Genomic DNA, 26,742 nt, shown 5'->3' on the forward strand with positions numbered 1-26,742 from the left:
GCTGATGGGACAGTGAGTGAGACAAAGGCCTGGGCAGGAGGGGGGCACACAGGCTGGGATTCCAGAGTGCAAGCGCAGAAGGCCATGGTGTCTTTTTATTGAAACCCATGAAGTTCCAGAAGCATCTAAAGGGCCCAACAACACTAACCTATTCCATATGTGGCCCTGCCCACGATGGGGCAGGCCTGCGGGGTCCTCGCACCGGGCTGTGAGGAAAGGGGACAGCTCCAGCAGAGGTCTGGGGACACCAAGTCACAAGACGCTGACCAACCACTGGTCAGGCAGAGCCAAGGGAGGGCTTTCTGGGAGAGGGCCTTTTGATGTGGGCACCATCATCCAGAGTTAGCCTGCCCGTGGACAAGGTGGAGAAGGCCATTCCAAGCTGAGGGAACAATGTGGGGAAGGGCACAGATGTTGGGGGATAGAGACTGGAGTGACTGGGGCGGTGACTGTGGGGGACAAGCATGCCAGGTGGACCTGGGGCTCTGGGATTGTGCTGTGGGGAGGCCGGGCACCTCCTTAAGCATCAGGCTTGCCTGAACAGGAAGCTCCTCCCCCAGGCTAATTCCTTCCCTGGCCCCATTAGAGGGCCGTCTGCAATCTACACCCTTCCCTGAGAACTTTCCCACTAGGCTCCAGGGCTGGGCTTCGCAGACCAGCCATGATCAGGCCGTGTGACACCCCACCCTCATCCCTGGCCAGCCTGATGGAGAACCCGTCAGATGCCTTTGACCAGGGCCAGTAAATAGACAGTCGATCGAGGCACCTGTTTGCTCTGACAGGTTTCCTGGGACACCCTCTCTGAGCATTTGTGGCCAGGTAGTGCAGACTCTTCAAGAGCCAGGACCTGGGCACCCCAGGTCATGCAAACCTGCCAGTGGCGAGGCCCCATGTTCGAGCCTCAGTTAAAGCCCCTGCCTGTGGGCACCTGACTTTGTCCCGTTCTCTCGCCAACTGTCAAGCCCACCCACACATCATCGACACCTGCTGATTTCCGCCCCTGGACGCCATGTGAGCGCGGTCTCTCAGACTCTTACCCTAGTCCCTCGAGAGCTCTGGCAGGTCACAGATGAACCACCTCTGGAGCAACAGCTCCCGGGCCCTGACCCCAGCCAGCCCAGCCCAGACAGGCCCACCTAGACCCGGACACGTGGCGTCTCGCACTGGTCAGCCAGGAAGCCCCAGAGATCAAGCCTCTGATCTGTGCTTCTGTTCAGGGGAGGGCACCTATCCCTACAGATGCCATTTTCAAAGTAAAAACAAAAGCCCAGAAAATACTCCATTCGTGTTTAAACAAAAACCAAACAACCTGAAACCATAATCCAAAGTCGCAGTCAGTCCATGCAGCTCCCTTTGCCTGAGCGAGAGGCATCAGTGGCTGGCAGCCGAGCCTACCTCCGCGGCGGCCTCCCACGTCTCCCACGGCGGCTTGCCCGCACGAGCAGCCCGGGCGCCTGGCCGGGCCTGGCCACCAGACCTCGGGCCCAGGGGGAGAGAGCTGGAGCGCGGCAAACCAAGGCCAGGAGCCACTGAGGATCCGTGCGGCCCCAGGGCCCTCCCGAGGTGCGGGCCTGGGGAGGGTCTCGGGCCAGGACCCTGGTCCCGCTGGGGTGGCCGGTGGCCCCTCCCCGGTCATTAGGTGCCACAGCCGCCCTGCGCAGACTGCAATCCATGGGCTCCCTTTCATGTGTTGCATTGACAGTGACCTACCACAGCTATTTACTGGGCTATGTTTGCCTAGACATCTGCATAAAGATATTCAACAACAGCAAACAGCCAAGCGGTCAGCTCCTTAGCCCTGAGCCTGGGAATGCTTACCCACAGCAGTGGACCTCCTGGCTGCCTGTCACCTACAGGCCCTGGGACTCTGGCCAGCATGTCATTCTTCTACTCCCCTCTCGTCCTTGCTTGTAAAACGAAAGGGTCGGACTAACGTCCTTGCAAGTCCCTTGCAGCTTTTTTTTTTTTTTTTTTTAAAGATTTTATTTATTTATTTGAGAGAGAGTGAGCAGGGAGAGAGGCAGAGAGAGAGAGGATCCTCAAGCAGACTCCGTGTTGGACGCAGAACCTGACAAAGGGCTTGATCCCAGGACCCTGGGATCATGACCTGAGCCAAAGGCAGATGCTTAACCAACTGAGCACCCCAGGCGCCCGGTCTCTTCTCATTTTAATAAATTAAAAGTCTACTTGCTCTAGGAAACCGTTAAGACTCTTCTGACCCCTGTGCGGACTGCCAGACACTGCCCCAGCCCCCAGAGTCGGAAGCTCGGCAGCCCCCCGTGCGCCCTGTGTGAGCGCAGCTTTCAAGTCATCTGCCCCGGACAGTGGGCACCCCGGACGCACGCTCCGCAGAGAGGATCAGAGTCACGGCCAAATGACAGCAGGTCCCCTGGGCTCTGAGCCCTGGCAGGCAGTGGGTGACGGGCGTGAACAGGTGTGTGGGATGAGGAGCCCCAGCTGTCCTCCTTGCAGGCACACCTGCCTCCTTCCTGGCGCAGCCACCACGCTGTGAAGGAATGGCCACAGGGTGGGCTGGGGGTCCTCCACGGTGGGAACTCAGTGACTGCGCCGCTTCGCCGTCTGCGGGGACTTTCAGCCTGGCTGGCTTCTCTCTGCCTTGGAAATCTGACTCGAAGACAGAGAAGGGTGCCTTCCGCTTATCAGAACGGGAGCACTGACAGAGGTGCAGACGCTTGACACGTGGCAGGAGGGTGAGCCACAGGAGGGGCGCATCTAGGCCCCTGCCAGGCCTGCCGTATGCACACTCCCCCCTCAGGGCCCTACGAGGCGCGGTTGTTCCTCCTTTACAGATAAGGAACTAAGGCTCCAAGACAGTAAGAGAGCCGTACAAGGCCAAAGAGCAGGGCAGGAGCCAGGCAGGCCTCCCACCTGGCACGGGAGGGGTTTTCACGCACCCTCCCTGCCTTCAGGACACGCTGAAGGACCTGCCTACCTGCACCTGCCTCCGACCCCTGCCCTCCCTGCTGCTGGGTCCATACAGGTGGAGCTGACCGTAGGCAGCCTCTCCGGGGAGCTGCTCTGCTTCCAGCTTTCTGGAAGCGACCCAACTGCCAGGATTCACCGCTGCACCACCGCACAGCGCCAGCAGGTGGCACTGGCCCCCCTTCCTCAAGGCCTGTCCATTTATTGCTAGGGACCCCATGGGGCTAATTGACAGCCTAGCTCTCGGTGGAGATTTTCTCACACCACACCGTCTTTATTAGCTTATTCCTCAGATGATTTTTATTAATTTACTTCTGGAGAAATATTCGTTTTCTCCACTGCATGGCTGTCTGGGTGGTAGCAGGGGAAGGAGAGGGAGCAAGCCCGGATCGGGGAGGAGGGAGGCCGGCAGGCAGGGCGGAAGCTGCTCGGCCTCTGCAGAAACGGAATGCAGAGCCGGAGGGGATGTGTGAAGCACTACCGAGAAGGGCAGAGGCATCGGGGTGTAGTTTATGTCTCTGGAATGATGACAAACACCAGGCGGCCTGGGCGGCACTGGCTGCTCATGAATCTCCCTTTGGGGATGAAGAGATCTATTCCCCAAGCAGGGTGATTTATAACTGGGATGGGCCTGCAGAGGACCCCGGGTGCTCGGCCTCGCTCGGGCTCACACACACCGACACAGCCGGCGCTGTGGCTGTCTGGGCTGAGTGTGTGTGTGCCTGCCGGGTGGGAGCCAGCCCAGCCCCAGGGGAGGCATTGGGGGACTGAACGCCTGCAAGTCTCCTGCCAAACTGCAGCCCCGCGTGGGCAGCACGCCAGTCGCCCCTCCCATCAGGGCTCCGTTGGAGGGGGCGGTTAGGTCACTGTGCACACAGCTGAGCACGCTAAGCACCCCACCCCACCCCACACATGCTGGTTTCTCATGCCTTCACATTCAAAAATGGAGAGCAGAACGAGCAGGTGGACACAAGGAAGCACGGGCCCGACTCTCCCTCGGGAGAGACCACAAAGAAGCCCCGCTCAAACCTGACCACCCCAGGCATGGCCAGAGCCACGGGGCCTTGAGGTTCCGTCCCCCGTCTCTGCGGCATGGAGAAAGGAGCCAGCGACCCAGAGCTCAGTACAGCCGGAGCACTGGGAGGAACCAGAGTTCCAGAGGTTCGGGCTGGCTTTGGCTTTCCCCTACGCACACCTGGACCCAGTGACAAGCAGCCCTTCAAGGGGCAGACCTTGGCAGACTGTGAACAGGACTCCCTGATCTGGGGAGGAGGCAGGAGCCCCAGCAGAGCACCAGGGAGCAGCTAGGAAACTTGCCACTGCATGAAAATGCCAAGGGCCCAATCTGCCGGAGGAAGGAACTAGCTTTGCTGAGGCTCTGCTCCTTGGGGTGCCGGGGAAAATGGCTGTTCAGCTTACCGGGCACCCCCCGCCCCGGAAGCCCACCTGCAGACCGCAGAGACTCCTTAGTGAAGGGGGAGACTTGGTGTTTGTCCTCCGGGAGCTTACAATCTCCTGAGGACGGAGCAAGGCCTGAGACAGTCCCGAGGGTGCGCACACACGTGGCCTTGAAGCTTGAAGGCAGGCAGGAGAGCTGAGGCAGCCTTGGAGTGTGTTCTCTTTTCCCACCTCTCTCCCGGGGCCTACCCTTCCAGGCACGCGGGGCCTTCCTGTGTCTCTGGGCGTGGGGCTCTGGAGCTGAGCCAGAGCGCTCACCGCGGGGCACACCCAGCCATCCCATCTTTAGGACCACCAGGAAGGAGGGGAAGGGAGGGGGGACGGAAGTCACCCATGTGGGACGTCTTCCGGGGTGGGCTAGATCTAGGCTGTGACGTGCATAGGTCATGGGAATTCTCAACACAAGGCGGGTCTCCCCCCGCACGCCCAGCCCAGCCCCTCCGCTGTTACAGAGGAACGCGGGGATTAAGCTTCCCTCAGGCCATGAGGTCGGGCAGGGCCCTGCCCCTCAGGACAGTCAGGCAACAGGAAGCCTGCAGCCTGGGGTTGGGGGGAGGGGGGGCTGTGTTCAGGGAGCCCGAAGCCTAGTGCTGTTTTGATCTTGGGCCCCGAACCCTCATCTGGAGTGCACCCTCTCCCCCAGGATGGCAGACACTGCATGGGCCGCCAGTCTCCAGGGGCCCTCTCTGAGCAGGACCTCGTCTGCTGGTCAGGGCCGTGCTGTGGGGAAGGGAGGAGGCTGCTCCCCACAGTGGGGAGCTCGCTCTAAACGTGGCTGCCTCTTCTCAGCTGTATTCCTGACTCAGCTCCTCACCTTCTCAGGGTGTCTTTATTGGACATTTTCACTTTCTAATGGCCACGTCGGGCAGCTTAGCCTCTGCACTCACAGCCTCAGGGCTGAGCCAGGCTGCCTGTCCTGGGCCTGAGGGAGTCCCACCTCTGCTCCTCTCTTGCCCCTCCACCTTGGTCAGCAGGGTCTTCCTCCTCACGGCCGAACCCTGCTCTTGGGCGAGCCCCCGCCACACAGCTGAGCCCTTTGCTTCCTTCCTCCCTGCCCTCAGTCCTGCCCAGGATGCTTCAAAATTCCCTCTAGGGCTCCGAACTCTGAACCGAGTCTTCTGAGGGATTGGAGCTGGCCTGAGATTTGAACAAGTACCCGGGGTTTAAGGTACCCATGGAAAAATTAACTGGCAAATCCATTATATTCAAGTAGCCAGAGATGCCTCAATTCAATTTAAAAAGGACTCTGATACCATTCAGTGACTCTCTGCTGAACATCCTCACACGAAGGGTTGTCTCCTCTGGGAGATGAAGGCTGTCAGATGCATTTTAAGTACTTCTTCAATAAGCTATCGGTGCTTTCTGCCGGCTCACCTCCTTAATTACCAAGTGCCCGGCTTGTCGGGTCTGGCTCCCTCCTCGGGAGAAGAGCCACGAAGCTGGGTGGCATCAGGCAGGGACCCCTGCTTTTCCAGCAATGCTGGCTCCTCTTTAGCTTGAGGAGCACGTGGGGCTGCATGTGGCTTCTTGCCTCTTGCTCTTGGGCCCTCCTGTAATGTTCGGCTTGTCGGCAGGTCCATGGCCAAGGTGAAGGGCTGTGGCATAAACCTCCACCAAGAGAAGTCACAGCCTCTGCCCACTCGGGGCTCTGCTGTGGCCATCCGCTCCTTGCTGTAACGTGCATGAGGCTCCACGGCCAAACCTGCAGATTGCTGCCTTGGGAAAACCTGATGCGCAGGCCAGTCTTGCACGGGTGTTACCTCCGGACTACGCTCAGGAGCTGGGACAGATGGTCCAAGCCAGGCAGTCAGCAGGGAACAGGCTTATCATGTACGCAGGGATGGAGAGAAGAAACAATGATCCTGGGGTGGCCTGTCTAGCTAATGCATATCCAGCAATGCAGGAAAACCCCCTTCCACAGGGCCTTGCCCCTATACATAATTTGTGAGTCAAACACATCTGCCTCCCTTGCACCCAACAAGCCTGCACAGTCTCACCAACTGGCTCATAAAGAACCTCCAAAGCTGTATTAGTGTTGTCCAGAGACAGAAAACACCACCTCATGAGGTAGTGAGCTCGCTGTCACTGGAGGGATTCAAGCAAAGGCTGTGATCATTTGGCAGGGGTGTTAGATGGGTAGGGATCTGGGGGCCAGAGCACTGTCTTTGGAGACCTGGATCCTAATCCTGGCTCTGTCACTGACTAGCTGTGACCCTGGGCAACAAGTCTCAGAGCCCGAATCCGTAAGAAAGGGTTGCAATTATTCCCCTCATGGCTGTTGATGGGACTGGCTAAGATAATACATGGAAAGCACTTGACACAGTGCTGGGTTCTCAGAAAGTAATCAATAGACATTCACCACTATCATCATCATCATCACTGCCATTGCTGTTAATGTCTGTCTCAGTCCTGGCCAGCAGGCCTTTCCTTCCTCCCTCCTTCCTTCCCTGCTTCCTTCCTCCCTCCCTCCCTTTCCTCATGAATCAACAAGTACCTGCACCCACTCAACACAAGGCACATGGCAAGGTGCCCTGGGGGACACAGAGAGAAATCAGGTGTGATCCAGCCTTGGAGGACGGTGCAGCCTGGGATAGGATAGGGCACGGACACGTGTAACTAAAACGCAAGGCAAAAGGCGGTGGCTCCTTTCTCGACAGAGTGCCAGGGAATTTCAGAGAAGGAGAAAAGTATTCCCAGTTAGGGCAATCCAAGATGGGTTTGTGAAAGGGGCGGCTGGAGACGGACCCCAGGGAAAAGCCCTCCCTGCTGTGTCTTGCGCCCAAGCCAAGGCCCTGAGGAAGGAAAGGGCAGGTCCAGGGTCCCGTCGGGTTAGGACAGAGTGTAAGGGAGAATGCAATGGGAAGTGGGAATGGTGGCGGGGCCAGGCGATGGGGACTCAAACACCGAGCTCTTCCACTTCACCTCGGGCCCCCGAGCGAGAAGGTGATTGATCAGAACTGCGCCCCAGCCAGAGCGGGACAGCGAAGTCCGGTGGCCTGCAGCCTGGGTGGGTGGTGAGGACAGCAGTGTGGGCAATGGAGGCTCAGCCGGCGGGGGGCCAGGCCCAGCTCTGCGCTGACAAGGTGGGAGACGCAGGCCACGAACTTTGCTGAGCGTCAGTGACCTTGCAAGTGTGCTCCCAGGATCCCATTAAATGGCCATGTCAAGGGAACAGTGAGTCTCCAGGAAGGGTCGAGGCAGTGGGAATAGAGGGATGGAGACCAGAAATGTTGCAGGGTGACCTGGCAGGTCTCTTCAGTGACTTGCATTTGGGAAGAGATCACCAGGGGTGGAGGTGGCCTAGTGTTTATGGGGAACGCAGGAGGGTTACGGGGAACACAGGAGGGTTACGGGGAATGCAGGAGGGTTACGGGGAACGCAGGAGGAGCCGTGGGGCGGGCTCAGCCTCAGCACCCATTAGAAGCTGCACGGGGTGTGGGCTTCAGGCAAAGGCGGAGCAGCACCTCAGCTGCTGAGGACTTTGCTAAAAGGTAGACTGTGAGTTGGCAAGTCCAGGTCAGGGCTGGGGCCAGGCAGACATCGGCTGGGCTGACCTCTCTGCTTTGGCTGGTGCTAAACAGCACACGTTCCGTATATAAATTTTATTCCCTCTCTTCTACCTTTATTTTCCTTCTATCTTGATGTTCTCATCCATTTATTTCTCTTTATGTGATCTGGTGGCATTTGTATGTTTTGGTCAACTGTCTTAAATAAGTTCTGGAACAAGAAAGTGAATAAATAAACAAGTGATAAAGAAAACATTATTTATAAATTATCTTGTGCCTTATAATATATATTGGTAAGCTTGATAGTTAGGGGCAAGCTGTGGGAAACCCTTTTCAATTCTGAATAAACTTGTCACTACTCAACAGACATGAATTTAAAGTGACTCCTGATAGAGCGTTCCTATCATCACACCTGCACCTCAGAGAAGCACAGACGGGGTGGGGGTGGGGCGGTGGGGGTGGCGCACGAGTGTTAACCTGGCAGATGCCTCGAGGCGGCGCATTGGGACAGGCAGGGGCCCTGAGGAGGGCTGGCTGGTGTACCTACTGATCAGTCGGACGCCAGGACAGGGGCTCCTGCCTGAGGCCCGGGGCCTGGACCCACCTGTGGAAGGAACAGCTGTTGGCAGGAAGGCCCCTGCCCAGAACTGCCCCTGTGCAGGGGATGCAGGTGGGCTGACCCAGCTCAGAGCTGGGGAGAATGCTCAGCCTTCTTGTTGGTGCCATCAGGAGAGCAGGACAGAGTCCTGGCCCAGAGCCACATGGCCACCACCGAAGAGCAGAGGACAGGGCTCGCAGGAGAGCAGCCAGAAGCTGAGCGAGGAACCCTGAGGCTCAAGGCCAGGCTGTGGCTGTAACAGACATTTAACTGGGTTACCATTCTGCATTCATTCAAAGTCTTTCTGGTATTTGGTGGCCAGAGAGAGGCTGTAAGGGGAGGCAGCATCGAACTATCCAATCAGGTTCTGGGGTAGAGAGCTGATTCCTGAACCCACCCCCCCAAAAGGGCTTTGGTGTCATAGAAACCTTAGACCTAGGGGCGCCTGGGTGGCTCAGGTCATGATCTCAGGGTCCTGGGATCAAGCCTTGCATTGGGCTCCCTGCTCAGCGGGAACCCTGCTTGAGGATTCTTTCTCTCCCTCTCGATCTGCTCGCACACACACTCTGTCTCAGAAAAGTAAATAAATCTTAAGAGAAAAGAGAAAAGAAACCTCAGACCCAGGTGGGGAGAGAAACTGCTTACTACACTGTTTATCCATCACCACATGGATGGCATCCTCATAACTCCCATTATTACCCCCATTTTCCAGATGAAATAATAAAAGGCTCAAGGTCACCCACTAATGGAAGGTCCCAAATCCAGGTCTGCCTGGCCCCAGAGCAAGGCCCCCCCGACTATGTGCCACACCACAGCACACTGCCTAGCCATATGAACACAGGCGTGGCCAGGGTGCCGTCCGGTCTAGTGCGGACGTGCGTGGCATTCGTGCAGGCTGCTTCGGGGCGGCGCCAGGGGCAGGTGCAATTCGGATGTTTATAAAGAACTGCAACCATGCGTCCGTGCAGACACACGCATGACACAAATGCAGAGACGGTCACAGGTTTGCGGGGTTTCCGGCAGACTGACGGGGCTGACCTTGTGTGGTCAGTTTTATTTCTCTGCAATCACTGCTCTTCCCTATGCTTCCAGGAATCTGGGGAGAAGTGGTCCCCAGTCTCCTCTGCCATGCCCCCCTCATCCCGTCTCGCCTCCCCCGAAGGCCAGGCTTTTGCTCACGGATTTGGAGGGCAGGGCAGGCTCTGGAGCACTCCTCCCTCCCCGCTGCCTAGGTCTGACTCTTTAGGGTGAGGGGCGGGGGTGGGGAGGGAATCAGGAGCTGCCGAGGCCCCTCTGTGCGACTCCCTGGAGGGACACGCGAGCAAGCACTTCTGAGGGCCCTGCGGGAGCTTCCCCCTGCCATCCCCAACACGGGGCGACCAGATCTGGGGGGCAGCCTCCCCGTCCTGCCACATCCCGCATGTCCTGTAACTCTCCTTGCTGAGGCCCTCTGCCCGGGAAGCAGCCCCTCCGGTGTGGAAGCAGCACGTGGCTGAGCCCATGGGATGCACCCATCCGGAAAGGCCCTCGCGGGAGCCACACTAGACATGGACACACAGGCCACGCTGTGGCCCGCCCACTCTCGCCTGGGCCCTCCTTTAGGCTCTCCTCTACCTGCCCCCCAGTCACGGGAGGCTGCTTTCCACGGGATGGTGACACCTCGTCCTCTCTTGGGGGACTCCCACCAGGCCCCAAGTCTCACTTGCCAATTCCCCCACCAGTCTTCTTTGAGACATGGCAGGTGCGTGGCTGAGGTGCTAGAGGTGGCAGAGACCTGAGGGAGGGCGCTGGCCCCTCGTGGCACCTCTCTTTAGAATGAGGACACTTAATACTTCTTTGTCCTCTGTGTAGGCTCTAGCCACTCATTTCTGGGCAACAGGGAAGGCCCTCTGCACACCATGTCACACACACAGCCGGACATGTGGAAAAACCAAGGCCTAGCGTGCGTACTGCGTCAGCGGTAGCAACAGAGACGTGAACATTTCTCTGGGATACTGGTCCTGACTGATGCTGGATGGGGGCACTGTCCAGACGGTGGCACCGCCCTGGGGCCCTGGCCGGGATGCAGCTCGAAGCCGTCCTGTTCTCCTCTCTCCTGTAGCAATTGTGACCTGACGGCCCCCAGACTCAGCCGCGCATGCGCACAGCGCCCCCCCCCGCCAAGGCATGGGCCCTCCAGCCCTCAGCAGGACTTGGAAGCGTTCTGCAGGATGCAGGCCAGGGGGCTAAACAAGGGAAGAGTCCTTGTTTTTCCTCAGTAGTGGCACCTGCCCTGTGCTCGTGTAAATGTGTTTTCCACCACAGTGCACAGGCAAAAAGGAAACCAGTGGTTGTGGAGACCTCCGAATCAAAGACAGAACAAAGAGCAAGGCCAGGGGTGGCAAGAGAGGACTCTAATGCCAGGTCTCACCAGCCGTGGCAGCCTCCTTGCCAGACCGGTCCAGCAAACCGCCCCGGAACAAGAAGGCCAAAGAACTCTGCAAGCCCTCAGTCAATAGCGGGAGCCTGAAGACAAGCCCCTTCTTAGCCATCGCCGGTCAGGGACAAGGCAGCTCACCTCCTCGAGGAGGTCGCTGGACATGGAAGGGGCAGAGAGGGAGGCCTGGGAGCCCAGGGCAGGGCAGTGCACCTGGCAGCCCTGGGGTGCGGGGGACGTGGGAAGGCGCAGGCTGGCAGGGCAGCGGGCAGGCATGGCCTGCAGTCCGCTCTGGCACTGCCGCTGCGCAGGTCCCCAGCCCCCAGCCCCAGCCCGCGTGCACCCCTCAGCTGCGACACTCAGGCCTGCACTGTGCTAGCTGACGAGGACACCTTTGCCTCTGTGGTCCCTCCTGAAGCTCTGCTGCCCTCGGATGGAAGCCAGAACCTCCTTCCTGGGTTCATCAGGAAGCGGCAGAGAGCACTCGGCATGGCAAACTGTCCGGGGCCTTATGGGCTCACTGTGTTGAAGCTGAAGAAACCCAGGCTGTTTCCCCCATACAGTCTGCCCTCAGAAGCCTCTAGAAGGTGAAGATTGGAAGTGTCTGTGGATGCTGCTGAGGGAGCTAAGTGCAGAGCAGGGGGCAGCGAGGCCCAGGCTCCCCACCCAGCCCCGAGGCTGGCCCAGTCCTCAGCTGAGATTGCATTGTTTAAATGAACCCACCAATTAATCCATAGTACCGTGCTCATCAGACCTATGTCAGAGCAGATGTGAAGGACGAAAACCATTTTCCCAAAATGAGCAGCTCCATGATCTGAAAGTCACACCAGCTCCCACCCAGGGATGATGAGCTAGGATCCCAGACATACCTGCTTTGACCCTTTTCTTACCGTATGCCCAAAGCCCTGGACGGGCTTGACTGGCTGCCGGCAGGCCTGTGATCAGGAGGGCCACGGAGGCCTCATGGCCTGTCTTTGGCCTTCTCTCATGTGAAAGACAGGAGGTGGGGTCGGAAGAAGAGCAGGTGAGGCCACACCCCAGGTGGTGAACACCCGCCGCATTCCCAAGTTTATGCACCCACATTACCTGAAGAATTCAAGCTTAGCACTGTCCTTCCCACTCTACTCAAAACAGTAGAAAGCCGTGTGTGCAGTGCCTTCTGTGCATTAGGAAGCCTGTCCGAGTGTTATTTATACGTAAGCCCCTCTAATCCCCACGGTAAGGGAAAACTGCAAGCCAGGAAGCTTGTTCCCATTTCAGCAACGAGGAGACAGGCTGACAGAGCTCACTCAGCCGGCAAGCCACACAGTCAGACCCTGAGCCCCCCGCACTGTGGTTCCCAACCACGCCGGCGGCTCCTGCAGTCGACAGTCACCTGCTCAACAGGCCGAGATGCTGGCGGAGGAGGACACGATCCCAGGCCCGGGCCTCCCCCCACCGGGCCACGTCCCCCCACGAAACTAACAGCCGTGCAGGACACGTGTGAAGCGGAGGAGACGAAGGAGGACCTGGAGATGAACCAACATGAAGTTGTAGTCTCCTCCAGCCAAGCTGCCAACTCCCACATCCCTGGCCCCTGGCTCCCACCCATTCAGCTTGGCCCTGGGAAAGTAAACACACATTTGTCACCCGGACAGCACAATAAGGAGAGGAAACGGGCCTGCAGTGGGAGCAGACAGGGCACCGTGTGCCCCACAGAGCAGGGCTGCCAGGCAGAGGCCGCCTCCACCCAGAGCACAGTCACTTCCCTCCTGTGTTCCAGGCTCCACCTGCTGCCCTTAAAAGTCAAGGCCGTGGCAGGGACCTGAGAATCTGGGACATCTTTCTGGAAAGTTCTAAATGTGACTCCCGGGTTGTGGCCAGGCAACCCAATGAAAGCGGGACAGGTGCCCCTCAACCCCAACTGCCTGCCACGCTTTTATCTGGACACCGCTCAGCTATCACCCCTGATAAAAGGATATAGGGGGATACTGGTTGGCAATTTCAACCTGGACCCATCTTAAAGCCATGAAGGCTTATTTGGTCAAGTAATAGGGAGACTGGGTCTCAGGGTGGATGGGTGGGCTTGGGTCTGGACAAGTCCTCCCTCCAGGAAGGCTGGCACCCCTTCTCTCCCTGGCCTCCCTCAATCTCAGGTGTTTGGCCCACACGTCGCTGACCAAAGCGGGCAAAGGAGTGGGTAGAAGCGCTCTGTCTGGCTTCTGCCTGCTGTTTGGGAAGCCGGCTCTTGGGCTACATGAAGAGGCGGCCAGCCGGCCCCTGGACCTCCCAACCCAGACGAACACAGATGGTCACATCAAGCCTGTCACTCTTTTCTCTCTCGACCCAGAGGTGCTGCCATGGCGCCGAGGCCCTGATGAGCGTGGGGCTGTGGAAGTGTCACACTCCTGCAAATTCCTGGCCGGCGGCCCCAGCAGCTGGAAGGAGCGCCAGCCGGAAGCACGTTATCCTACAGCCGGCCTGGGAGCCGGAGCCTGCACGCACCTGTTGAAGAGGTTGTTGCGGCGAACCATCCGCAGAAAGCCAGTCGGGTCGGTAACGGAGTTGAGCTTGTTGTTCATCTCTTCGAACTGCTGGTCCATGATGTCTCCAGCTTCGCTCTCCGTCTCACTGCTGGCACAGGCCCTGCAAGGGAAACCACAGAGTGAGCCAGTGGGAGAGAGGAAGCGCTCAGCCACGCGAGTCTGCCCTGAGGTCCGGTGCCACTCCCCCGCCCGGCAGACCCCTGCTACGGAGCGCCTCCCTGAGGCCGGCGTCCCCCTGCGCCCTCCCTGGTGGCCCTGCGGCCTCCTCCCTCCTCCGTCTAGTGCTTCTCAAGAGGCACTCTTGTTGAGCACCTACTACATGTCATGGTGCTGTGCCTGAACCAGGGTTACACCCCGGCGTCTCACCCATGACACGTAGTAGGTGCTCAACAGCGTGTGCTGGGCTGACTGGGTGCTCTTCCCAGAGCAGAGCTCGGAGCACGTTCCGGTTCGGTCCGTTCCAGAAACGGTAACTAAGCCCCTAGCATGGGCCAGGCACCAGGCTGGGCCTCGGGAACACCTGGCCTAAAAGGCAATTTCCACACAAGGAGACAGATGTGCCCATGAGTGGCCACAGTGCCAGGCAGAGAGAGCACTGTCTGAAATGTGGGCAGAAGCCTTGCCGACCAGAGCCCATTTTCCAAGCTCACCAGGAGGATGTTACAATTTTCAGATTAATAAATTCATTATTTCGCTGATGACAGACTGTAACAGAACATCTACAATGGGTTTTAAATAAACAGAAATACCCAGGAGTGCCTTGATTCACCAGCATGATTAAAATGACAAAAGGCTTGTTAACTGTCAAAGCCAAGCACTTATGGCCCAAGGGGACCCCTGCGGTGGTGAAGTGTCCGAGGGGGCGCTGCCCACCTGTGGCCACCCCCCTCCCAGTTGTCCCCACACCTCACCATGCCCCGAGGCTGGCACAAGCAGCGCGGGGGCCCTGCCTCCCTTCAGCATGCTGGTTACGCTCAGGCTTCGCGGAGATGCTGAGTGACATCCAGGCCACAGACAGCTCTCAGCCCTCACTGACTGTCTACAGTTTCCTGCTGACTGAGAACTAGTGTGGGAGAGTGGCGAGCACCAGGGCCCCGGAGGAAGACGACGGACTCAACACGCAAACCACTCAATGCTGAAGAAGTGGGCTCTGGAGAGGGAAGGACTTGCCGGCACCCTGAGCGAACAAGGCCCTGCGCATCAAGAGGTGGGTTTAACGTGAACATGACCTGCTTCAAACAGACAGGCTGGTGAACCTGGGACATCAGAAGGTCGCGGAGGAAGGGGAATAAGCCCCTCACTAGGTTGTTAGAGAGCCAAATGATACACAGTGTGAGAAGCTGCCTGAAAAACCTGAATGCTCTGTGTGGATGTCAAACCTGCTGTCATGGGCCACCTCCACTGGGTCCCCCGGGGTGGGGGGGGGAGGGGCAGCCATTTGGTCAAATGTTATTCTGCGTACATCTGGAGGGTGTTACTGGATGAGATTAACATCTGAATCTGAAGACTGAGGAAAGCAAACTGCCCTCCCCAATGTGAGCGGGCCCCATCCAATCCACCGAGGGCCTGAAGAGAACAAAGAGGCTGAATAAGGGAGAATTCCATCTCTCTACCTGAGTGTTTTCAAGCTGGAACATCAGTCTTCTCCTACCTTCAGACTTGGGCTCGGCCTGGAACTTACACCATTGGCTCTCCTGGGTCCCTAGCTTGCCAACTGAAGATCTTGGGACTTCTCAGCCTTCATAACCATGTGAGCCAATTCCTCATAATAAGCCTGTGTGTGTGTGTGTGCGCGCGCGCGTGTGCACCCCGCTGCCCCATTGGTTCTATTTCTCTGGAGAACCTAGACTAACATGCCTGCTAATTAGGCACCAGAGCCCTGACTCAGCCATGTTCTTCACAGAAGGTCATGCAAAGGCCCAGTCACTGGGAAGGTTTCCCAAGCGCTGAAGCCCTAAAGGTGTCAGAAGTGGAGCAGTCTTCAAAGAGAGCCCAGAGGTCTGATTTCTTGGCCAGCTACTCACCTGCACCCCAGAACCACGCTAACCACTGGTAAAGCCATCAGCCTGCTTTTCTTCCCAGCCCACACAGAACAGCAATTCGAAGCCAGCACAGGGCCTGGCACGCAGGAAGTATGCCACAAGAAGTTGGTGAATGAATGAATGACGAGCTGGAGAGCATTTTATAATATGCAAAGTATTTTTATTTTATTGTCTGTGAGGCAGCTCTTACTGCCTCCATCTTACTTCTGAGGAGACTGAGGTTTAGAGAAGCCAAGGAATGTGGCCAAAGGGCACCAAGTGGTAAAGCCAGGCCTGCACCCAGGTCTTTGGCACTGATCTCCCCACCTGCCCCCCCCCCCCAAGGCTCTAAGCTTGTCACACTTCAGAGTCTCACCCAGCTGGGGTTTGACCAGGTGGGGGAAGGGGTGAGTATAGGAAGCAAGAGAAACCAGGAAACATCTGAGCACCTCAACAAATCACCATGGCTTCCATCCTGCTGGAGAGCAGGGGATGAGGTTTAATTCCTCTCTCAGCCCCACGGGCGGCAGCTGAACAGGCAAGTAGCTGAAGGTTTGAAATGCTCCCTGGGGGGGTGAGGGCCCTTCACAGAGACCCTGGTAAATATCACTCAACAAGCTCCTCTGTCCAGGGACACATTCATCATCTGAATGCGACTGCCTGCTTGGAGCTGAGAAATCTGCTTGTCATTCAGCGCTTTGCAAAGGGGAGAAGAATTGGCTGGAACCGGTATCAGCCTCCATTATCTTGCAGTCCCACTCTTGCTGTCAGCCGCAGACAGAGCCCTCAGAAGCTCATGCTTAATGGGGTTGTTTCCTATTTTCTGACCCTGCAGAGTATTAACACTGAAGGGAAAAACAAACAGGCAATGTCACAGACAAAGGAATCTTCCGTTTACAAAACAAGCCTCATCTCTACCGCAGGGATCCCAAGAGTGCCTTTGTATCACGATCACCACCCCACATCCATGTCTTTGAGAGACTTCCTAGAGATGGCACATTACCTAGTCTGATTCCACTCGCCCTGACTCCACAATGATTACGGAGCAGGACCTATGCGCAAGGATTGCAGAGGCTAAACAGGGGAGGGTCACACTACACCTGCCTTCAAGGCACTTATGAGCTAGGATGACTAGTGGCTGCTGGCTAAGATGGATTAAGGAGCGCAAGGAGGGCACCGGCCTGTACCCAAGATAGGGAGGGCATAAAGGCTTTCCCGGAACTTGCTGTATCTGAGAGGTATCTTGAAGAATACGACTTTGATAGGTGGAGACTTGGTGGTGGTGGGGGGTGCTTCCAGGCAGAGGGAATGGAATGAGCAAAGGCGTGGAGAGAAGCTAGTGTGGGGGCCCTTTGGGGCCAAGGGAATAGCCCGGTTGAGCTGGAGTAGAGGGTATGAGTGGGAGAGGAGGAGGAATAACAGTGGAGGGCTTGGAACTTGGAAGGGGGTTGAGAACTGTTGGCCCAGGCCTCTGAAAATGGGGTGACAGGCTCAGGGCTGCTTTTTGGCAGATAGTCAACTGGTCCAGAGAGGAGAATGCGGGACGGCTGGGTGGCTATTACAAGCATCTGCTCAGAAGCAGCCCTGAGGGCTCACAGTCAAGCTCACTGAAGCCTGATCAGCCCCTCACACCTACCAGAAGCCCCATTCTTGGTAGTTACTGTTGTGCTAATACATGAATGTGCCTGGGTCTCAACATGCCAGGTGAGGCAAGTCTTCCACAAACCCCTAGGCTCTGAAATCTTGATAGTGGCTCCCTCCTCTGCTCCAAGCCTCTGTCCCTTGTCTCCCCTACAAACAGACTAGCTGCGTATAACCCCACTTTCCTGATTCCTCCCCACATTTTTTTTTTAAGATTTTATTTATTTATTTGAGAGAGACGGAGATAGAGGGAGAGCATGAGAGGGGGGAGGAGCAGAGGGAGAGGGAGAAGTAGGTTCCTTGCTGATCAGGGAGCCTGACACAGGGCTCGATCCCAGGACCCTGGGATCATGACCTGAGCTGAAGGCAGATGCTTAACAACTGAGCCACCCAGGCGCCCCTCCTCCCCACTTCTTGTTCTCTGTTGTCACCAACATGGTTCTGGCTTGTCCTGGGGTTGGGCCAGCTATCCCATTAGTCTAGACATATGAACTAGGCTGGCAAGGCTGAGAGTGGAAAAGTGGGAACTGACAGAAGAAATATTACCAGAAGGAGAATGTATTTCTCTTTGGGAAACTCATTGAAGGGACAAGTAACAGTTAAAATATGGCAGATGGGCAACTGGTGGCAAAGCGAGAAACTGAAAGTAGAAGGTGGTCTTAGGTGGAAGAGGAATGGGTTCAGTTAGGAAATGCTGAGCATGCAGACAAGAAGTTTAGTCGGCAATGCCAAGTGTGCGGATGTTGATTCAGTTATGTAGGCACTTCCTTCCCAAAGGCCTAGAGATTATAAGCATCCAGGTCTGGGGCTCAGGGGAGAGGTCAAGACCAACTGTTTGAAGTCTCATTCATTTGTTCACTCAACAAATGTTACTAAGTATTTTTTATAAGTATCCTGCTATACTGGGTTCTGGTTCCAGGTAAAACGGAGTAAGCACATTCCACCCCGTCCTTCCTGCTGGATATAACTCTAAGCTCTGGATGCAGATGGACTGCATGGAGCAGCTATGTGAGAAGTGTGAAAAGTAAATAATATCAGGCAAACTGGGGAAGAAGACCAGAATTTGAAGTGCCACCAAATCAGTAGTGAGCTTCATGTTTTCCCCCTCAGACAGTTCTCCATGCAGCCCAAAATGCAGAAATGGGCATCAGTGCGAACAGACAAAGCTCCAGGAGGAGCCCTATATTTCTTACTCAGAGAAAAGAGAAAAAGCCCCCATTTCTCTTATTCTCTCATCTCTGCTCTCATGTTCTAGGCCCCAAACAATCCTGAGTTGGTAGTTGGCAGTGATAGCAAAAGTGAAGGTCAGAAGGAGTTTAAACACTGAAGGTCAGGAAACTTTATGCTTAACCAGAGGAGATGTAGCCCCATGAGGGCAGGGTAACTCCCTTTGCTTTTTCTCTTCTTTTCTCCCCATGTCCCTTGGTCCATGATGTGATGGTCACTGCAGGAAAGGTGCGGCAAGGGGGTGGGGTGATGGTGTAAATAAAGCCCCAGCTTTTTGGTGAGAGGACCAAAAAGAAGAGCCCTGGGGAATTGAAAAATACTGGTGAGAACAAAGAGAGGGAGGAGTTCAGGAAAGGGAGCACAGGGCGCCTAGGTGGCTCAGTTGGTTAAGCAACTGCCTTAGGCTCAGGTCATGATCCTGGAGTCCCAGGATCAAGTCCCACATCGGACTCCCTATTCAGCAGGGAGTCTGCTTCTCCCTCTGACCCTCCCCCCTCTCATGCTCTCTCTCTCTCTGTCTCATTCTCTCTCTCAAATAAATAAATAAAATCTTAAAAAAAAAAAAAAGAAAAGGGAGCACATAAAGTTGTTTGTAAGTTCCTGGATTCACCCCTAAGCTGCATACATGTAGATCTGACCCTAAAGACTATGAGAACCTAAATACAAGATGGCCCAGTTCCTGAACCCCAGTGAATAATGCACCTGTGGGATGGACTTGAGTAGCATGGCAAGAACTTTGAAAATAGAACTTACACCAAAAGCTGGTCAGAGCTTATGGCCTGAACCCTAACCAGGTCAACTGCTCACCTCAACAAAAACATCAATGTCCTCCACAGGAGTCAAAGAAGACCCAGAGTTTAACATAATAACATAATTCAAAATGTCCAGGATATAATCCCAAATTACTCAGTATCCAAAAAACAAAAAACAACTAGGAAAATCTCAACTTGCCTGGGAAAAGGCAATCACCAGATGCTTTTTGGAATTATGCTAAGATGACACAAATGTTGGAATTGCCTGACAAAGACCTTAAAACAACTATTTAAAAATGCTACAAGTAAAGACTCTTGAAAAGATGGCAAGAAAGAAGATCTCAGCAAAGAACGTAAGATATTAAGAAGGAGCAAATGAAAAATTTGGAACTAAAAAGAAAGAACTGAAATAAAAACTCACAGTATGGGCTCAATAGCAGAATGGAGATGACAGAAGAAAATTAATGTACCTAAAGATAGAAGAGCAATAGAGATTATCCAATACGATTAACAGGAAAAAAATGTTTTTTTTAAGTAAATGAACAAACCTGAAGGACCTGTGGTTCTATACCAAAAGACCTAACATTCATGTATTCAGAGCCCAAGAATGAGAGGAGAAAGAGGGTAGAACAGAAAAAAATTGAAGGAATAATGAATGAAAATTTCCCAAATTTGGTGTCAGACATAAATCTACAGATCAAGAAGCTGAGTGAACCACAAACAGAATAAACCCAAAGAAATCCATGAACAGATGCATCATATTCATATGGCAGAAAACTAAAAATAAGGAAAAAAATCTTGAAAATAACCAGAGATAAAAGATTCACTGTGTATAGGGAAAACAATGATTCAAAGAACTGAGGATTTCTCATCAGAGATCACAGATTCCAGAAGGAAATGGAAATATATTTTTAAAGTGTTGAAAAAAAAATGATCAACCTAGAATTCCAGTCCAGTGAAAATATCCTTCATAAATGATGGTGAAATAAAAACATTCTCAGATGAAGGAAAACTGGCAGCCTGAGATTATAGACATACTCTCAAACAGATATTACAGACATACTCTCTTGTTCATGCCTATGTAATCTATCCCCTCCCTGAGGGTGGACAGGACCTATGGCTTGCCTCTAACCCACAGAATATGGCACAGTAATGGATGTCACTTCTGTGATTATGTATATAAGACTATAACGTCTGGATTACTGTAGCTTCTATTGCCTTCTTGGCTGGTACACCTTGATGAAGTAAACAGCCATGTTGGGGAGGCCTACGTGGCAAGTAATCCAGGGCAGTCTCTGTCAACAGCCAGCAAGAAACTGAGACTCTCAGTCCAACAGGCTAAAAAGAAATAAATCCTGCCAATAATCATGTGAGCTTGGAGGTGGTTTCTTCTCCAGTGAAGCATTTAGACAAGACCTCAACCATAACTAATACTTTGATTGCCGCCTCAAGAAAAACCCTGAAGCAGAGGACCAAACTAAGCCATGCCAGGATTCCTGACCCATAGAAATGGTGGGATAATAAATTTTTATTGTTTTAAGCCACTAAATTTTGGGGAATTTGTTATTCAGTAATATATAACTAATACAAAAACTAAGAGAAGTCACTAAGGGCTGACCTATACTAAAATAACTGCTAAGGGAACTTCTTCAGACAGAAGGGAAATGATACCATAAGGAAACTAGGCACACCAGGGAAGAAGGGAAAGTAACAAAGATTAAATGTCTGAGTAAATAGAATAGACTATTCTTCTCCTAACACTGATGGAATTTTAAAGTATGTAGATATAGTATACAAGACAAATGCAAGATGGGGCTAGAGGGAAAGGTTACCCCATGGTGGTAAGATTTCTATATTTCATTTGAAATAATAAAATATCAATAGTAAGTAGATTGCAGACTGTGAGAAGTATGTATATTATGATCTCTGGAGCAACCATTAAAGAGCTATAAGAAGAGATATAGTCAAAGACATAAGAGATACATTAAAATGGAGTTCAAAAAAAAGTTCAAGTAGCTCAAAAGAAGGAAGGGGAAACAGCAATGTAAATCAGAGAAACAAACAAAACAAATATTAACATGGCATACAAAAATCGACATGTATCAATAATTATATTAAATGTAAATGGTCTTATAGAGATTGACAGAATGGAATTAAAAAAACATGACCTAATTAAATGCTTCTGCAAGAAACTCACTTCGAATACAATGATATAGATAAGTTAAAAGTAAAAGGATACAAAAAGATATACCATATGAACACTATTCAAAACAAAGCTGGAGTGGTTATATTAAGATCAAAATAGACTGCAGAGCAAAGAAAATTACCAGGGATAAAGAAGAACATTACACAATGATAAAAGATCCAATTCACGAAGAACATAAAATGATTCTAAGTGTGTATTCACCTACCAACAGAGCTTCAAAATACATGATGCAAAAACTGGCAAAACTGAAAGAAATGGATAGACTGGCAGAGACTTCCACACACTTTTCTCAGTAGTTGACAGGACTGATAAACAAAAAATCAACGAAGATATAGAAGAATTGAACAACATCATCAACCAACTGAGGATAACTGACATTTAGAGAACACTACACCCAACAAACACATAATACATATTCTTGTCAAATGCATATGGAACATTCCCCAACATACCCTGGGTCATAAAACAAATCTTAACAAATTTAAAATAATTGAAAGCATGCAAAATATGTCTTCTGCCCACCATGGAATTAGATTTGAAAGTGAGAAAAGAAAGGTAACAGGAAAATCTCCAACAACTTGGAAACTAAACAAGACTTCTAAATAATTGTCAAAGAAGAAGCCTTTAGGCAAATTAGAAAAATACTTGGAACTGGAACAAAACTGAAAATACAACATAAAATTTGTGGGATATATGTAGATAAAGTCTTAGAGATAACTTTATAGCATTAAATGTTTATATTAGTAAAAAGATCTGACATTAATAATCTAAACTTGTACTTTAAGAAACTATAAAACAAAATGGGGCGCCCGGGTGGCTCAGTCGTTAAGTGTCTGCCTTCAGCTCAGATCATGATCTCAGGGTCCCGGGATTGAGCCCTGCATCGGGATCCCTGCTCAGCGGGAAGCTTGCTTCTCCCTCTCCCACTCCCCCTGCTTGTGTTCCCTCTCTCACTGTGTCTCTCTCTGTCAAATAAATAAGTAAAATCTTAAAAAAAAAAAAGAAACTAGAAAAAAAAGAGTAAAACAAACCAAAATAAGCAGAGGAAATAAAATAACAGAGTAAAAATCAATGAAATTGAAAAGAGTAAAACAAATCTCTAAAAAAAAAAAATCAATGAAACAAAAAGTTGGTTCTCTTTAAAGGAAATCAATAAAATTGATAAACCTCTGCCCAGACAAACCAAGAATAAAAGAGAGAAGGCAAAAATTATCAATATCAGAAATGAAAGAGGAAACCTAACTAGTGACCCCACAGAAATTAAAAGGATAAGGGAATATTACAAACAACTCTACACATATGGATTCAACAACTTAGATGAAATGGACCAATTGGTCAGAAACCGCAAACTACTAAAACTCATTCAAAAGGAAATAGATAACCTGAATAGTCCTATAACTACTAATGAATTTTATTCATTGTTGAAAACCATCCAAAATGACATCTCCAGGTCTAGATGGTTTCAATGGCAAATTCAATCTAACATTTAAAGAAGAAATAATACTAACTCTTCACAATCACTTCCAGGAACTAGAAGAAAGAACACTTCCCAGCTCATTTTATAAAGCCTATGTTACCCTATGCCAAAAGCTAACAAAGATAACATGAGGAAAGAAACTCTGCAGACCAATATTCCATAGATTAAATAGACAATAGACATAACACTAATCAATAAAGAACATCAAATAGAATTCAGCAACATATAAAAATAATTATACACCACAGTCAAAGGGGAGTAGGGCTATTCCAGGAATGTAAGGCCTGTTCAATATTTGAAAAAATCAGTCAATATAATCCACCACATTAACAGACTAAAGAAAAAGATACACATTTTTATCAATTGATGCAGGGAAGCATCTGACAAAATCCAACACCAACTTATGGTAAAAACTTGCAAATGAGTAATATAAAAGAGAATGTCATCAACCTGATAAAGAGCAGCTACAACAAGTCTGCAGCTAATGTCATTGTTACCTCAGGGACGAGGTAAGTATGTCAACTCACATCACTCATATTCAACACAGTACTGGAAGCCCTAATCAATGCAGAAAGGCAAGAGAGGAAATAAAAGGCCTATGGATTGGAAAGGAAGAAAAGAAAGTGTCTATACAGAAAAGACATGATTGTCTATGTAGAAAATGCCAAGGAATACAAAAAGACTGTTAGAGCTGTTGAGTTTTACAAGGCTGCAGGATATAAAAGCAATGCCAAAAAGTTGGTATTTTTACATACTAGCAACAAATAATTCCAAACTGAAATTTAAAAGATTATCTCCTTTATAATGGCTCCCAAAATGAAATACTTAGGTATAAATCTAAGAAATATATATGCAAGTTTTTTATGCTGAAACCACAAAATGCTGATGAAAGAAATCAAAGATGTAAATAAATGGAGAGACATATCATGTTCATGGGTTTTAAAACTCAGTATAATAAAGACAGCAATTTTTCCCGATCTGTAAGTTGAACATTCCAATCAAAATCTTAAGACATTTTTGTAGCCATAGAGAAGCTGATTCTAAAATTTATATGAAAAGACAAATGAAATAAAGCAGGTAAAACAACTTTGAAGAAGTGTAATTAGTTGGAGGAATGACACTGTCAGATTTTAAGACTCACTATAAAGCTACAGTATCAAAGAGAGTGTAGTAATAGTAAAAGGATAGACATTAGATCAATGAAACAGAACAGAGTCCCAAAATAGAGCCACCTGAATACAGCCAATTAACTTTTGACAAAGGTGCTGAGATAATTTAATAGAGGAAGGAGAGTCTTCAATAAATAGCTTGGGAACAACTGGGTATCCACATACAAAAAAAAAAAAAAAAAAAGAGCCCTGTAAATGAGCCCTAAACTTCATACCTTACACAAAACTTAACTCAAAATGAATCACAGATCTAAATATAAAAATGTAAAACTATAAAACTTTTAGAAGAAAATATAGGAGAAAAACTGACCTAAGGTTAGTGACAGATTTCTTAGACATTTTACAAAAACATGATCCATAAAAAAATAACTGGTAAAACTGATGACAGAAAAATTAAACTTTTCCTCTGTGAAAGACACTGTTGAGAGAGGAAGACAAGCTACTGACTGAGAGAAAATATTTGCAAACCACATATCTGTCAAACGACTTGTATTCCGAATGTATGTAAAGACCATTCAAACTCAACAGTATAAAAACATACAACTCAATTTAAAAAATGGGCAAAAGACTTGAACGGTTACTTCTCCAAAGAGAATATAAGAATGGCACAACATAAGAAACAAGTGCGTGAAGAAATGTTCAGTACGAGCCATAAGAGAAATGCAAATTAAAACCACGACCAAGATACCAGTACACATCTATGTGAATGGCTCAAATTTTTAAAATGCTGACGATATCAGGTGCTGGCAAGACAGAGCAACTGGAACTCCCCTATACTGTGGGTGGGAAGGAAATGGTACAGTCATTCTGGAACATACTGGATCACGCACAGCCCTTTACATATTTGTCCTTTGCCAGCAGGCACAGTTTGGAGCTTCGGCAGCAGAGAGCCCCGGAGAGACAGGCAGGAGGAAGCGGTTCTGCCGTCCTGCTTCTGGTGTGCTCGTTCCGCAGGCTCCCGGAGCACACGCAGCGTCCCCCAGGCCTGGCTCCTTCTGCATGGCTGGCTTCTCCAGTGTGCGGCTGCAGCAGCGCAAGCCGGTTCTCGAGCATCCGGCCCTTGCACCACCCGGGGACGCTCCAGGACCCAGTTCCCGCAGTGTGGGGCTTTCTCCCCGGCATCACCTCTGCAGTACACGGCAGCCAGCACCCCACCCCCGTGGTCTCAAAGTCCCCTGGTGGTTCTGTAGTGGTGTCTCCCTAGGAAAGCCTCTCCACAGCACCCTGGAGAGCGTATTTTTGCAGATTCTGAGGGTGCATTTCCAGCAAGTTCCACTGGTGTGGTACACGGCAACTTATCTGCCACTGAGAGAGCCATGGCAGTGCCTTCCCCAAAGACGTCCACATCTCGGCCCTCAGTGGGAGTGGGGACCCTCTTCCATGGGCACCCTTCTCAGTCCTCAAGGGTATTGACTGCTTCTTATGTCTGCGATTCCTATGTACTCTAGAATACTTTCACTAGCCAATCCCTCTTTACTCTAATCTCTGTTACAGTTAACAATTCTTTTTTAAGATTTCCTTCCTTCCTTCCTTCTCTCTTTCTTTTCCTTCCTTTCTTCCAGAGAAAGAGAGAGCACAAAGGGAAGGGGCAGAGGGGGAGGGAGAGAAAAACTCAACTGGACTCTGTGCCGAGCGCGCAGCCCACTGCAGGGCCAGTCCCACAATCCTGAGATCATGACCTGAGCTAAAACCAAGAGCCGGATGCCCAACCAACCGAGGCCCCCAATTAACAATTCCTTATCTTAAGTTATCCCTGTTCGAATTACTGTGTGTTTCTTATTGCTGCTTTGATCCTGGCTGATACATACTATATGCTAACTTAAATAAAATAAAATAAAATAAAATAAATCCTACTATTACCAAATCCTAAGAGGGATTCAAAAAAGTAAGATAAACTTTGGTGCCACACATTCATCCATCTGGTCATCAGGTGGACCAACCCTCAAACACATTCACTGTGTGACTTGTGTGAGCCAAGCCCTTGGCTGGGGCTGGGATTATTCCTAATGAAGACAAGCCTCTGCCCCTAAAAAGTGCCAAGAAGATGCTGGATGGGCACACTTATCCCTGCAACACAAAAAAATAAATGATGACATGCTGCTGTGTGTACATCTATGTGTACACACTGAGAGAGACCGAATGAATGATCAGCAGGTGATGGGAGAGAGAGAGGAAGACAGAGAGACTGAATACGAGACTATGAATGAGTACACGAGCCCTTGGAGCACTTGGACTCATGGCCTGATTTTGGCCACTCTTCCGCTGGCCATGATGTGAGACTGAAGGAACAGGAGAAAAGCACCGGCTTTGCAGGTAAAACTAGTCATCACAGTTCAGCAAAGGGGAAACCTGAAAGCTTTGAGGGAAAGAAGGATGTGAGCCAGGCGGCAAGGCGGGACAAGCGGAGGAGAGCACTCCTGACCCAGTCAGCTGCCAGTTTTGGCAAGCTGGGGAGGCACCAAGCCTCTTTCCTCCCCATTCTGCTCATATTCCAGTCCTGCTGACCCAGCTTTGGACCCTTGGCCTGCCTATCTGTCCTGCCTCCTGGGCCTGATCACCACACTTATCTCCCCTTTCCTGTGGCTCTTGAGGCCTAAGGTTTCTGGCTCAGGCTTAGCCCTTTCTACTCCTGGACCTCTGTTCTTGCTCCAGGCCCCTGACCTGGCGCTTGCCCACCAGCCAGAGTCCCAGCTGGATCCCACCCCAGTCCCCTGCATGGAGCTGGGTGGACGGCTGAGGTTTAGATCATCTCAGTCACAGAGAACAATGAGGGCAAAAGGTTAAAGTCAGCATAAGCTGGCCT

The 26,742-nt window shown here is 51.4% G+C and overlaps 1 protein-coding gene across 1 annotated transcript in view; it reads right to left on the reverse strand.

Moving 5' to 3' along the window:
- The window catches only part of TTC28 (tetratricopeptide repeat domain 28), a 614,295-nt gene that overhangs the window by 32,814 nt on the left and 554,739 nt on the right, over positions 1-26,742 (reverse strand). Inside the window, 1 exon segment of the mRNA XM_032394986.1 lies at positions 13,406-13,546. Coding sequence (XP_032250877.1) covers positions 13,406-13,546 — 141 coding nt within the window.

Source organism: Phoca vitulina, unplaced genomic scaffold, assembly GCF_004348235.1.
Source record: "Phoca vitulina isolate PV1807 unplaced genomic scaffold, GSC_HSeal_1.0 scaffold82, whole genome shotgun sequence".
Taxonomy (NCBI): domain Eukaryota; kingdom Metazoa; phylum Chordata; class Mammalia; order Carnivora; family Phocidae; genus Phoca; species Phoca vitulina.